General features: G+C 43.4%; 1 protein-coding gene across 1 annotated transcript in view; it reads right to left on the minus strand.

The window, feature by feature from the left end:
* Positions 1-15,324, minus strand: part of SWAP70 (switching B cell complex subunit SWAP70) — a 361,445-nt gene that overhangs the window by 300,879 nt on the left and 45,242 nt on the right. Inside the window, exon 2 of the mRNA XM_069223626.1 lies at positions 4,706-4,846. Within this exon, the coding sequence (XP_069079727.1) occupies positions 4,706-4,846 (141 nt within the window). The remainder of the gene's footprint in view (positions 1-4,705; positions 4,847-15,324) is intronic.

The following is a 15,324-nucleotide window of genomic DNA, read 5'->3' on the forward strand; positions in this document are numbered from 1 at the left end:
CTTCAACACTGCAATTTCGCAGATTGCGGAAGGTGCCCTCCACATAGTCGACACTGCAAATTATTTTTTTTCCAATTCTCCTCCATCTCTCCACTGTCAACTCCATGCTCTGATAAGCATCCTGAAAATCAAGTGGGGATTGAAGGTGTAGTCTTTCACTGTTTCACTTCTCTAACTAACAAACCGTTCCCAAGTACTGAAAATTGAGGACTGTCTCAAAGCCAGTTAGCCTGCAACAAAGGGTCTTCCTAAGCTTGATCGTCTCTCCAACCCTAGTCAATCTTTATCTCGAGTCTATCTGCATGACCTCTCCTTCCACCTGTATGCTGATGATACCCAAATCTCCAGAAGGTCAAATCCCTTGATGAGATCACTCTCTTATCCAACATCTAGAATCCAATCATGGACGTCAACACCTCAAACTAAGCCCTGTGAACATGGAATTCCCTTGATATCCCAGATAAAAGCCAAACTATCTGTACAAAACTGAACAGAATTCCTTCCGGCCTTGGAGTGGCAATCCTCCGATGTTCAGAATGCCACATCACTCAGTTTCATCCTCAACAGCCGGCTCAACCTCAACAGTCACATATCTGCAATGGCCAAGAATGCCCGGTTCCAAATAAGGGGAATCAGGCAACTCAGGGGAATCAGGCAGCTCATCCCAGAACAGGACCTAAAATCAGTTACACAGGTGCTGGTACTGTCCAGGCTGGACTACAGGATCTCACACCTCTCTAGCATCCTCAAATTTCAGCTAGGTCTGCTCAGAGCAGTTTTACATGCTGTGGCTCAGTTTGTTACCCGTGACAAATAATCATTCCCACACGCTAACCATCCAATGACTTCATGTTGAGGTAAAGGCCCCTGTTAAAACTGCTTGCACCGCAAACAAGGCACTACAGTCATTCTTGCCGGTATACCCAACTGAAAAACTGAAAATTACGGACACAAAACAAGGTTCAAGAAACACCCCTTCCCTCCTCCTGGAGCCCCCTACTTTCAAACGAGAGAGATTCATAAACTCGTCACTCTCTGGAGGCACTGTAAGAATTTAGAATATCATCCCTCCTACCCTCCTGCTATACTACCTTAAGAAAAAGAACTTCAAGCTGTTGTCTTTGAAAGACACTTGGGTTAAAGTCCTCTCGCTCTTACTCACTCCTGAATGCCTGCCTTGCCATTTTAGATGTTGTATATCGATTGTACTCCCACAATGGCTTTGGATCAGCGGTCGAGGGCAGCTTTGCTCCTTTTACATCTTTATTGTACTCCTGCTGTGACTGTATGGTAACTTTGATTGTTTGGAAACAGTTCTCTAGTAAAGAGTTCAGATACCTCTGGGCCATGCCACATATAATCACCAAAAATAAAGAAAAAGTAACATGAAGTTGTATAACACATCACACCCATGATACTCTCAGCTTTCCTTGTCCTCCTCCTCCCCATCTCTGAATAAAATCTCTAACACCATGAAAAAGTACTGCAGGATGGCAGCGGATGGCTCAAACCTTTTTAACCACTATTATTTTGAAAATGGTTTTCTATGATATTAGGGAAGACTGTACTCACAACGAGGTTTTGGTATTCCGGAAATGGTACCACTTGCCGGATGAGCAGTCAGTGTGCAGTGGCCTGATGCTACTGAAAAACACACTCAAACAACTCTTAATCTGCCACTACCCTCATTGGTGCTGCCATTACAGCGCCAAGGAGGTGCTCCAGAATACCGGCACAAACGGAGTAAGCAATAACAATGGCCTCCAGCTCACATAGACTTCTTAACGTACCTTCAGGACTTGCTGTTGGTGAGCTAGCTGTCTGTACCTACTCTATGAATCGTTTTTTATTCTGGTCCTTGCTCAATCCCAAACATTCAAGCACCTGAAGAAACGCACATGTTTAGGAACTGATGTGCCATGGAGCATGAACGCAGTTGCATACAAATGTGACTTCCCATTTCCACTGTAGGTGACTGATTTGAGTTTGGTGGTCGGTTCAGACTACAAGGTGAGGGATTTTCCTGTTTTGCTGTGCCGGCTGAGGAGCATCCTCCCCCCCTTTGCCTCTCCCTTGACTCCCGGGATTGGCAGCTGTTTCGGGGTGAGGAGCACGTTCCGAAGTTCTTCTCCCCAGCCCCCCTTATCTTTGACACTGCATCTTTCCTTCTGGTGGCTGTGTAGGAGAGCAATGTTGCCATGGCCCTTGAGACCCCCATGGGAGGCGTAGACTGAGGCCCCGCCGTCAACGACCTAAGTACATGCGGGACTCCCGACACTCTGAGACAGTGACAGACCTGGATTGTCGGACCACCGCTCAGGGGTTGACCCTCCCCATCCCCCCGCCCCCCCAGTAACAAATGTGGAACTTGATATGGCCCTCCCTGATACTATGAACTTACCATTTGTCACGTCTTACTGGTGCTGCTCTCATGATTATCTGTTTGCAACTTTGCCTTGTGTTTAAGATGTTGACTGCTGCATATGCCACGGCTTCCTTTGTATGCTGCGTTCACGAAGTGTGCATCCGGCCATGCGGACTGTCAGACCACTCACTGGTTAAGTTGTGGATAGTGGCGGGGAGAGGAGGGTTCCGCATCGGTGGTTGCGGAGTAATTGGACCCTGGGGATCACCCAGTTTAAGTTGGCTCTTCATGATGCCACTCACAAGAATATTCATCATAACATGGGTTTGGTTGCTTCCCCTGAGCTCCTATGGGCCACGATGCGGGGGCTTCATTAAAAGCAATTGTGTGGCCACTGCCACATGGACGCTGAAGTAAAAGAGTTGGAGGCTAGAGAGTCCTTCAGGACTTATTACACACACTACCAAGGTCCTACGTCAAACCCTGATGTAGGAGACGTGCTCAGCCTGGACGGCGACTTGAGTCCCATATACCAATGGGGAGATAAAGAGATAAATCCAGCAGAACTCTACATTGGCTTTGCTCAGCAGCATATTCCTGGGACCCTGTACCCCAACGTCTTTAATGCCTGGGGGAGGGGGCGGTTTACGCATGACCAGCGATCGGCTGATTGCCAGTGCCTTCGCTGACTATTATAGTGTGCTATATGCTCACCAGGACTCTGAGGGCCTCTCATACGTGTAGTCGTTTGTCTGTGTTCTCCCTGCTTGAACCCTCTCGCCACCTGACAGAGAATCCTTAGAGTCAGAGATTATGGTGGAGGAGCTTGGGGCGGCCTTGATGCAGCTCCAGCCGTAGGACTCTCATCCTGTCCCGTACTCATTCCATCCACCAACAAAAGGGCTCCCATTCTATCCCTTAATCTCTGACTGCAATTCATTCTCCTTCTTGCTGGTCCCTAATTGTATCGCTCACCCACCAAGAATCTTTAGACCCTCTACTCCATTCCGATTCATTTACCATCTTTCATTCTGCCATGCACTCTCTATTCATTGCCTGCCGTTCCATTCTGAGATCTAAACACCATTTTATTTCCTACTCCTTAGCTTTCACATTATTACCAGTCTAGCTCCCACTCTATTATCTAACTCTAGACTATAGTTCTACACCCTACTCATTACATTTATTTCCATCACTAACAGAAGCGGACGCAAATGCTCTGTATACAACACACAAGTCCATTATAATTTCCATGTGTGGTGTAGCACTTACAAGTAATGTGTTTAGCCTGTTTTGAAACCAATCAGAGTGTAGCATCTTTTGATTGCATATCACAGGGGAAAAATTATTAATGTATAAGTTCTATATAGAAATACTATCAAAAGCCATGGATGGCTGTTCTCTGTGATTCTTTTATGTGAAATCATTGACATTAATTTCCCAACGGGTCACCACGCCGACATACAATGGGTATCTTACCAATTATTGAGCAGGAAACTGACCTATATCCACACCACTATGCCCATTAGAGGGCAGGCAGTGCAATGAAGAAGCTGCATAGCTGCCCCCTCCAAACGCACAGACGACACCTGTCAATTCACCATTTCCAAATTATCCATGCAATATACAAACATAGGCCACAGAAAAACCTGCATCATAGAATATTGTAAAGGATTATAAATACCACTATCATCTTTTCTTCTAAGAAAAATTAATAGATCTTCTGAACAACACTACCCAGAAAAAACGTCGAGAGCACAGCAATCCAATCTATCACTAATTTGTAGCAGAAAATGTTGTAGTCAGGACAATTCCGAAAGAAGCATTCTTGTTGACAGAAGTGTACAAATGGCTGCTGACAAATCCGAAAAGGCAGGATCCCTAGACAGGAAGGGTGTAAATGTCAGAGCTTCATGCATCATTACAGAAAGAATGCAGCTATTTAAGGCAGCAGCAGAAATAAAGCTATCCAACAATGACATGGATCCAAAAATACAAGAGCAAGAGGGAGTTCCTGACAGCAAGCGTCCCTTTAGTGTTTTGTTCATTGAAGGGCATTTATAACTTTCAAAACATTCTGTGTGCACATTAAATCAACTGCAAATAGCTTCAATAATGCTTGGGCTCTTCGTGCAACTATGTTAGTGCCTCGAAACACATAATCTGAGGTATCATCTAGCCTCAACTGACGGACTGACTGACAGCACTTGTACAGCGCTCAAAAACCAAATGATTCTCTTGCAACAAACATTGTTTCCTTAGCTTTATTGAAAACAATTGCCCAATATACTATTAGAGCCCCTACTAAGTAATCAAGTATTAGATAAAAATAGCCCTTACCTTATCCAAGATGAACTTGTTCAAGTATGGCATGTATCCCTGGGTGGAGACTGGTCCTTCGTCATCATCTCGAAAATGCTCTTCCAGTGCCACAGGGTCATGAGGAACACTGAGCAATGTGCACAAATTGTGAGACAGAACCTGAAACATAGCAAACAATGTCTTCCTTAAGCCACTTTTTTTAACCAATAAACTTTTAAACATTCTACAGCAAGTACACAAGTAGAATGGAGAACATGACGCAAGTTTTAATGCCTTGCGATGTTATTATCTCGGTTACATGAAGTGTACAGCTAAACGCGCCAACTAAAATCCACTAAAACATCGTGGCTACTCAATTAATTCGCAAATCTACATTCTCTAAAAATAGGAACTTTTTATTCAAAAGTAGGTTCACATGTTCACTGCACAGAAGTGAGACTGGAAAAAGAACTCTGGAAACAGATCTCAACTTCCCTGTTTAGCTGATGGAGTGATCATCAGAAATGAGATGGTTGCCCGTGATAGGCCACCGGTCTACTAGGAACCAATAAACATAACTGTATCAACATAAGTAAACGATGACTATCACTACAGCTCAGTACAGAGGATTGTGCCAGTTACTAAAAGACCGTCACAGCAGAGTTCTAAAGATATTGAAAATTCTACATTGATGACAAAAGCGAGGCAAGCCTAAAAGGCTTCCCGGTAGGACAGGAGCAGTTGGATTGCAAGCATTTTCGAAGGAGCAGCGTGCAGTAAATTGGAACAATAAAAAAAAAATCGTGGTATTGTTCATTGTTAATATACATATGAAATAACACGTGGCTCCTCAAATCATCCATTACCATTAACATTTGGTCAAACAAAGACTGTGTTTTTGGTCTTCCGTTTTAATACATGAGAGTAATTGCTGAAGGGACAGGGGCCATTTTACAGACAAATCTCAGGTACAAAATGATTAGCTTGTGCTCCAGTGGGTAGCCATACTCTCCAAAATAGTCACTGTGTGGACCTCTAATGTTTCTGTTTGATTATTTCCCATTTGCTTTTGCATCAACCTGCACAAAGTGCACTGGCTGTACAATACTTTTTATTGCGAGTAAAATGCAATTAAATACAAATACATAGACTTAGCATTTATTATCTACAAAATGTATTTCCGAATATATACCATATAAACTACTACATTCCAAAAGTTAAATAATTACAACGCTTTAAAATAGGTAACATTACCGGTCAAACGTTTATATTTTATCATGCAGCATAACCTGTTAAACTCGTGCTCCAGTGCATACAAAAAATAATTCTTCTAAACTGTCCACCACAAACCAGAAGAACAGCCCCAAATTCTTTTCGGGTATCCCGCACCCACTTTTGTTCTCTTGCACTGTACATTGTATTTTATCCTGTGAATTGATACCCTTCTGTAGTTCTCTGAGCCAACTAGATACACACACTACCTACATACACCCAATAGTGTGTTTTTTCACGTTAAATCCAAAAGAGGTTTCTGGTTTGAAAACATTGGCAACACCTAGGTATTCGTGTACGTTCTACCACCTTCCAAATGTGGGCCAGTCTAGACCAGCAAAGTGTCAGACTGTTCAATAAAACAGACAATAAATAAACAATTACTTAACACCATATCCTCATAAGCAGGAGTTGCCGCAAACAGGGACATCTTCAAAGCTTCCCACAGTGGTGTGTGAAGCCACGTGAAGCATAGAGAACCCTCCCACTGAAGTGGGCACACAGTTAGACTGAGCATAGAAAATACTGCAGATCTGAGCATGTAGTATATCTAGGCTTGGCTTCCACTTGGGACTCCCTTAGAACATCCCCTAAATATAGGAGACTCTGCTTCCTAATGACGGATTATCCGGATTTCAATTCTGACCGGCAATGTTGCAAAATCGAATGCAATGGAGCTACAATTTGGACCATTTGGACACCACACTATGGAGATTTTCAAATCCTTGTAATCAAACAAACTGTGAATGTTACCTGAAGGTGTAAGGAAACAGTTTGCCTGCTTTTCTCAGTGTGTATTGCTCGCTATCAGTTTAACATTGCACAAGGTTCCATACCAGCTTCTTTTGGCAACATTTTATGCTAGCAATGACTAAAAAGTGGTCACAACAAGACAAGTCCTGTTCTCGTTATAGTCGTTCAGCAGATGAAAAAAATGCACCGTTAGTCCCTCTTACCAACAGCAGGCACAAAAAGACCAACAAACCCATCCGCCCATCCTCCTCTACCCTCAATTAAAGCCAATGAAACAAGTTTGATTAGCCCCCAAGCCAACAGATAACATATAAGCTATATGTGCATGCTGCATGGTGGAGATGCAAACAACACTACATAGAAATAGTCTTCTCATGCATACGTTGCTTGTCAGCGAACTCCTGCCTATGTTGATTTATCTTAAAACATATGCTTTGCAGTCATTTTAATTCGCGTCTATTTATGAACAGATTATTACCTCTTTGGGGCCTTGCCTAAAAGTGTCTCTCACAACTTTTCCCTGCTGCTGTTACCTTACTTCATTTCTACAACTAATGTACAAGCCTAAAGGCAGATCCCAACTCTTGATCAATGCTTTGCAATTACAAGTGGTTATGATTTTAAAGTTTAGCAAATTTATATTTTTGATAACCTTTCTCTTATTAGCCAGATTAAAAATAACTAGTGTGCATGAAACTTGAACGTCTCCTGTTTGAGCAGCAGTGTTGTTGCGCTCCACTGGTCGGATGACCACAATTCTGCAAACTCCTTACAAAGAGTCACGAAAAAAAGTAGTTGCAGTTCTCCTTTCGACTGTGTAAGGCCATTTCTCTTTCAGGGAGTCGGCTATAGCCAATCCACGCGACACCTTTCACAAATCACACCTTTTAATGCCACACCAGGATACATTCGTTTCTTTACCAGAGAAACCACAAAGCTGTCAATGATCATTTGTAGAAAAAATAAATTATAATTTAAGGTCTAGTGAAAAAGAACAAGCATTGGCAAAGCTTTTGAGGCCTATTGGCATTGTTAATGGTGTTTTGTCATGATGGGGAGGAAAAAATGCTAATGATTGGGTGGGGGGAGGGCAGAAGCATTACAAACGGGAAGAAGAGAAAAGGCAATGGGCCAGTGAGCGACAAGGAGTAGGCAAGAGAGCACACAGGTGAAAAAGCAACAGGGGAGAACAGAAAATTGAGTGAAATATGGGGGGGAGCGGGAGGGGGGAAATGGAGGAACACCCAGACAAACAGTGACAGACTGAAGGCAGGAGAAATGTTGAAAACAGATGCATTCCAGTGGTGTGCTTAGCCAAAAAGAAAAAAAAATAGGCTTCAAAAAACAAGCAGCAGAGGCATAGAAGCCAGATATTCAAAAGAGATGGTGAAGAGGCCTTGCTCCATGTGAGGGACAAACACAAGATTGGCAAACTGGGACATGACTAAACGAGAGGTGACAGGAAATCTATCCAATTGTAAGCAGTGGGAGTCAACTGGTAAGTGGGAGTTTTTGGTAAACTAACAGTATGTCTGTCCTTGGCAAGCCCACAATACATCTTTCGCAACCACCAGTTTGCTAGGCTTGACCTAAAAAACACTGTATTGAATTTGAAAGTTACATAACCATTTTAGAGTTAAAGAAACATTTTTTTCAAAAATATGATTTTAGGAGGAAGCTGTGTAACAGCATAAACAAAGACTGAAAAATGTATCAAAACATGTATTGCTATCCGATTACATGTTACACATTACACATTACACATACCGATGAGGAAGTAAAACCGAGTGAAGACAAATGCCATTAGTACCAAACTCCTCAGTTCTATACTTCCTATTACTCAGTAGGAATTATGTCAAAGATGAACAACAGAAACATAAGGAAAATGTAAATTACACTCCTTTCAATTCCTTGCCGCCCATCACAAGGGGCAAGATTCTGAATGTCATTCAGACCACAACCGAAGGTGAAAGACAGTCAGACTTGTCTAGTATCTTCTGTATATTAATGACCACAAGCAAATCATCAACGCAGAGGTTTAGCCGGGGGGCCTCCGCAGATGGGTGAAGTAGCTTTCCAATCGCTGGCATGCTGTGACATCTATTTCCAGGGAGTCCCAACCAGCGGCAGCTGCCGCAATTGGCAAGGGTGGCCGGTGGGACGACTGGAAACCAACCATGAGGCAGAACAATATGCAATGCAAAGAGAACAACAGTTACTCCCATGGGAATTCTGCCGTATTCCCATTTTGCCCACCTGTACCACAGCAAGGGAAGAATACGTGCATTCCAAACCGACTTCTTGCCAAGAAGTAGAAAATGGAAGCACGTACCAGATGACGTGTGAAAAGAAGAACAACCAAGCCAAACAGCAGAAGAATAGTTACAGGGACTCTGTTCTCTTAAAGTGCAGGCCACATTCATGTATAAAAACAAAGCATCTCCTTAGAAGCGGTTACAGAACCGCTGAAAATGACGCACAAAGTACAGCCAGGTATTGGGAGCGTGTTTAAAACTAGGCACCTACCTACATCTTTAGGACAAGAAAAATGACAATCCTCACAATGGACGTTTTGATGGCAGGATTTTTAAACCACTTTCATGTAGTTCAAGCCTCAGCAGAGGTTTGCAGATCTCTCGTACTTTTCTCCGCACGAGAGCGCACATTGGTATCCATTTAGCAGTAAGCTTATCTGTCGGAAAATAGGACTGCGCAGAGTACCCGCGGTATTACTGCCTTACTGTAGCCTCTTGCAGTGGGGGATATTAAATGCCCTCGCCAGTACCCGTTCCGATTTCCACGATTTTTGAGGACAGTTCAGGGCAGTTGCTGTCGGGGAAACACGCAGCAGTGTGCACAGTGCCCCCATCAGCTGGAACCCAGGGGCCACATCTGATGGGGAGTTTCATGAGGTTTTGAAAAGGAATTGAAGCTCTTGCAGCGCAGTTTCTGGTCCTCGGTGACTGGCGACCCTAGCAGCCAGAAAGGGTCCAGTCAGGCGCGAGAAAAAACAACCTATCTTCTTGCCAAGCAGCCCACAGCAACATCACTACTGGACATCCTCAGGTCTCATGATGCATCTTTTGTGCTGCTTGTGGCAAGAGCCGGTTTCATCCGTCCCACTTGCCTTCAGCTGAGTTCAGATGGACACATGGACCACAATATGCTAATGCATCTCAGGTTGTAATCCATGAAGAAATGGGTAGCGCACCGCTGCCCAAGTATTCCTTCATACTCGAAAGACATTTTAAGGCAAGTTTAACAAGCTCAAAGGCAAATTTACCCCTCCTTCATCTAATAACAGGCCCTATGGTCTGGAACAGGCACAGTCTCAAAGTATTTCCAGTTTTACCCACCTTCGGAGTGGCACAGATGACAGCATCGAAGTCTGCTGCTGCTGAACTGCACTGCATACACAGGCGCGAGGCCTTCCCTAGCCTCGCGCACAGCGCGCATGTTTCCTTTCAGAGTTACGGGATGGTGGAAAGACGGAGGGTGAAGGCTCTCCCGCTGGGTTTCCCCTTTGCGTCAGCGAACGGCCTCACTCCTGTCATTTGGTGAGGCAAATCAAGAGAAAAGGCGGGGCTGTGAAATATTTGTCCTCTTATCGTTACGGCATAATAAGCCATCTGAGCCTGCCGGAGGAATCAACTACTAGCACCTACAACAACACAACCTCTTGCTCGCCCCCCCCCCCCCCCCCCACTCCACCTGCTTCACTGCACGTCCCTATAGTTACTAAAGAGAATTTTTGACGGAGGGCACTGAAATGTTCATGGAGCAGGCTTATACTCGGGTTTAAAACCTGAGGACACCCCGTTGCTGAAAATCAGCCTCCATCATTTAATTTTCCTACGCAAATTTGTAGACTAATTGTATTAACAGGCTTGCATCTATGCATACTTAAAACGTGTAACAAAAAGTGTAAATATTTGATTCTGCAAGTGACACACAGATGGACTCCCACCTCAATGGCACACAGATGGACTGCCACCTCAATGGCACACAGATGGACTCCCACCTCAATGGCACACAGATGGACTCCCACCTCAAAATATAGACAGTGGCACCTTACCTTGAATGTTGATCCCCCTTGCAGCGGGCTACACTGTAGTCTGTTAAAGGATGCTTCCCAGAACCACCTACTGCTAGCACCGAAAGTCTCATTAACTGACCCCATGGTGCTTGACTGGTGCAGAGTTGGTGTTCCCACCAGGTCGTCTGCTGCACAGTCAATATCAGAGCACAACAACACCGTAATACTTGCCACACTTGAATGAGAAGAAAGCAAAGTATGCACACTCATCACAATGTGTGCCACACGGGGAATAGATCATGGTTAGCTGATATTCTAGGTAGACGAGATACATATGAATGGGTTTTAGTCCCCAGGTACATATGGAATTCAGCCATAATCAAATATTTCCTAGGGTTCATGGTAGACCTCAATGCCCTGGCACATTCACAACACCACCAGTGTGCATTCTTGCGTGGGCTAGGGAGGCAGCCAAATCACAGCTACATGCCTCTTTTGGCCTCGAATCTCCACCAGTGCTTCAAAGAATCCTGTCAAACCCACACATCTCAGGGCTGTTTTCACCATGAGTGGTATGCCCTTGTTCCTTGGCCTGCAGGCCTCCTCATGTGCCTACTTAACTTGGAACTTCAGAAGTTAGGACTCCCTTGTTGGCCTATTGTTTTAAGACAAGCAGAGTGCGAGTATTAGTCATCTGCAGTCTCTAAAAAGTGCCCTATCTACAAAAGTTTGGAAATTCAGTCACAAGACGTTGGGAAGGGCAACAGGGTAAAAAACGGCATCTTTGATTATTTAGAAGGATATCATAATAGTAATCGGCTCCTATGCACGGATTTTCAGAGCACCTGGGCAAAAAGATAGTTTGCCATTCCAGTGTTCTGCTGTCCCTGGCAAGAAGGCTTTTTTTCTGGCTGTTAGAATATGGCACCCTATTTGTGGCCATAATAAAGGGGTGGGTCCAACTCTATTCAGAGGCATAATCAGTGAGGCGCATACCTTTACAAGGCTTGCATGGCAGGTGAGCACTCTATACTTATGTCACTCATTCATACATATTAGTTCTGCCTACTCCCTTTGGCATATGTTCCGTCTTATGTTAAATGTTGCAGGTCATATTACATGTCCAATGTTTTATTTTTTGTTACATGGGCAGCACTTGTATAGAAACATGTTACCATTAGTATACCACCAAGGACTTTTTTTTACAGTTCTGGTATTTCCATCCATCCACTGTATATATATTTAATTGGCTGTGCATGGTTAGCAGACATCTGTCAAGTTTCCAGTGCAGTAATATGAGGTCTATCTGGGAAAATCCCTAGTACACGTTGGTGCTAAATAAACAAATTCTCCTCAGATAAATAATCACTTCAAAGTTCAAGTAAGAAAACATTTCTTCGGGTCATCCAGGTGAGCAGCAAGTCACAGGGAGTGGAAGAAGGAAGTCAGCTCAAAATAGATTCCTGGTATCAGCCCTTCGGGTTGGACTTGGCCCTCGAAGACGCACTGGACAGAGGGCTTGTGCACGCCCAACAGCAAGAATACTTGTGTTAATCAAGGAAGGTCTGCACGCAAGCCTCAATTCCTCACTCGGAGACATTGTAAGGGAACTTTGACGTTTATTTGCAATTGCTTTCGCACAGAAAGCTTAAAATGAAATGCATCAATGAGGATTTAAACGAAATCAAAGTGAAATAAAAAAGGAGATACAAAAATCTTTTGAAAAGTGATTGTATCCTTCTCTCTAGACGCAAGTGAAGATTTATTTTAGGCTCTAGTTGCCTATTTCTTTTCTCTTAAGTCACAGCTTTTAACTAAGTATTGTCCGATGTCTCTTTTTGTGGCCTCAGGGATATCGTAGAACAGGTAAAATATTGACCATTCATCATAATCAAGCTCTTCTCTAGCCAGGATGTACTCGATTGTATTTCCTGTGGTTGTGCCATAAAGCGTACATTTCAGCAAGAAGCGAGGTAGGTTCTCTGTTAGACCACAGTCGCAGGCAACCATGGAGACTAGTTTTGTTTTCTCCTACAGAGTCCTCAGTCGGAGGGCTCAACTTCTTGTCATGGCAAATACTATCCCCTTACTGAGGTTCGATAGTTTCATTAAATAGGAGTGTGCGTGTTTGATGTGTCGGAAAAGCCAGGTTGTCCTGCTGGATGAACATTTTCCAAGCCTCTGAGCTTTGAATCAAATTGGAGAATTGTGTTTTTAAGATATTGCTGATTCTTATTACAGCTTTATGTCTCAGGCTTAGATTACTTTTGGAAAAGAGGAGGCTGAGCTGTGGAGCTTCCTTATTCCAGGACAAGACATGTATTGACTTGTTAAGTAGGGAGAAGGGCTCCTTCCAATCATTGCCCACTAAGTTTCTTCTAGGTGACTTCAGTCTTTTCAATCTGCATTTTATCCCTGCCATTTGACATATGTCCACACCGGAGATTACAGACGTCGGACTCCCAAAGTAACAGAGGGAAAGTCAGATGTTAGCTTAAGGAGGGATTTCCTCAAATTACTTTCAGGGGGCTCTATTTTTTGCCATTTTAAGTGAGCATAATAAATAAGGAAATAGAGTAATTACTGAGATAAGTCTGATCCACATGTGCTATACAAATATAACCCCATTTATTCATTCATTCAAATACATCAGAACAGCAACAACAAAAAAATCAGCTCCACCTAAACTGCATGAGCCATTACACCATCATCAAGGCAATCATGCGACAAATGCTTCCTATGCAGATCAAGTAACACTTTGCAAAGAAAAAGAACATGAGTGAAAGTTTTGTTGCTCATCACACAGAATCGTGTTTTGCATCATGTCACTCCCTTTGCTGATCTTGTCCACAGTTACATATGTATCAGCATCATCATTTTATGGCGACCAAATAGGTTGTCGTACAACTTGAGAGCCAATCTTAAATATAACAAGATGTCTAGGTTGGCAGACTCAACTACTCCCCTAATCGCCACATGCTCTGCACTACTCCAACACTTACTCTCTAAATCATCCATAGTTTAGCCTACCCCAATACATACTCTCAAAATCACCCGGGCTGGCACTCTCCCAATCACTTCACATTTCTGACAACCCTAAAACCTACTCCCCTAATCACCACAGTCTTTAGAACACCCCAATACCCAATATGTATGATGCTAATCACCCTGGAATTTAGATTACTCAAGCACCTATTCCCCCAATCAGCCCCGATATGTCCAATTCCAATTACCCAAGGCTTTGTACTACTCTTAATACACACTCCTCCAATCATCACTCAAGGCTTTAGGCTACCCCATTATACACTCTCCCAAACACCTTAGGTTTTCTACTGCAAAATACATATGTCATTCACTCCATGCTTCAAAGTACCCCAACAACTATCTCTTCAATCACCCCAGGCTTCGGACTACCCCAAAATGTGCTCTTACAATCACAGTAAGTTGTAGACTTTCACAACACTTACCCTCCTAGGCACAACAGGCGACACGCTACCATGGCACATACTCTTAATCACCCCAGATTTTGGACTAGCTCCTCATCAATCTAGGATTTAAACAACCCCAATAGTCCAGCTCCACAATACCCTGAACTTTTGACTACCCCGATTGTAACTTTCCTAATGACCTTAGGTGTAGGACTATTCTAAAGTATAGTTTCTTAAACACTACAGGTTGTCTCAACTTAAGACACTGTCAAATATATGACTTTTTAGGAAAACATTTCTTAACGCCCCTCAAGCAAACACTTAAGTCCTCATTATAAGATCTGCAAAGACACCACAGATCAGTTTTGCTTCACCTGGACATTTTGGTTGCTGAAAGCATCTAAATCTCCAGGTGAAACTTTGGGGATAAATGAGGAATTATTGAGGGTTTCTGACCAAAGTTGACTGACGCCCCCGTGACTCCTATTGTCTAAGGTGACCCTCGCTCCTCAGAACTCTGGAGCTATTAATACCACCAGTACTGATAACTCCAGCAACAAAGTTACCAAAAAGGGAGAGAGAGAAGAGAGAGAGAGTGTGAGTGTGAGTGTGTGTGTGAAGACGGAAGACACCTTACTCTCCCCTAAAAAGTATACCATAAGGATCTGTAATTGGAGACTGCAGCCAAACTTGATCACAGCTCTAAGAGGAAGCGTTATTTATTTAATGGATTCTGAAATAAACGGGACAACTACAACACTCACCTACAACTGCCATAGCTCATGTAATGTAACCAACTCGTTTTCATACCAAAGGCTACTGCACCAAATACATCTACCATACTGGTGACCATCAATGAGGTTACACAAAGCAAGGAACACACGGACAGTGGTTATATTCCTACATTAAATTTGGAAAGCTGGTGAAGAATGAGCCTAGGAAGATTTTGTAATACATTTATCAAATGTGTACAAACCTGTAGAGTAAGCCACAAGTTGCTATTTGTACACAACAAACAAACTGTATAGTTGTGGTAACTGGCTTCACGGCACCAGAGCTGCACATTCAACCCCCTCCTACAATGCACACATGCAAGGAAATATGATTGATGCACAGTCAATGACATTTTTGTGCCTGTGGCTCGGGGACAAGACAGAATAGAGAACCAT

Source organism: Pleurodeles waltl, chromosome 3_1, assembly GCF_031143425.1.
Source record: "Pleurodeles waltl isolate 20211129_DDA chromosome 3_1, aPleWal1.hap1.20221129, whole genome shotgun sequence".
Taxonomy (NCBI): Eukaryota; Metazoa; Chordata; class Amphibia; order Caudata; family Salamandridae; genus Pleurodeles; species Pleurodeles waltl.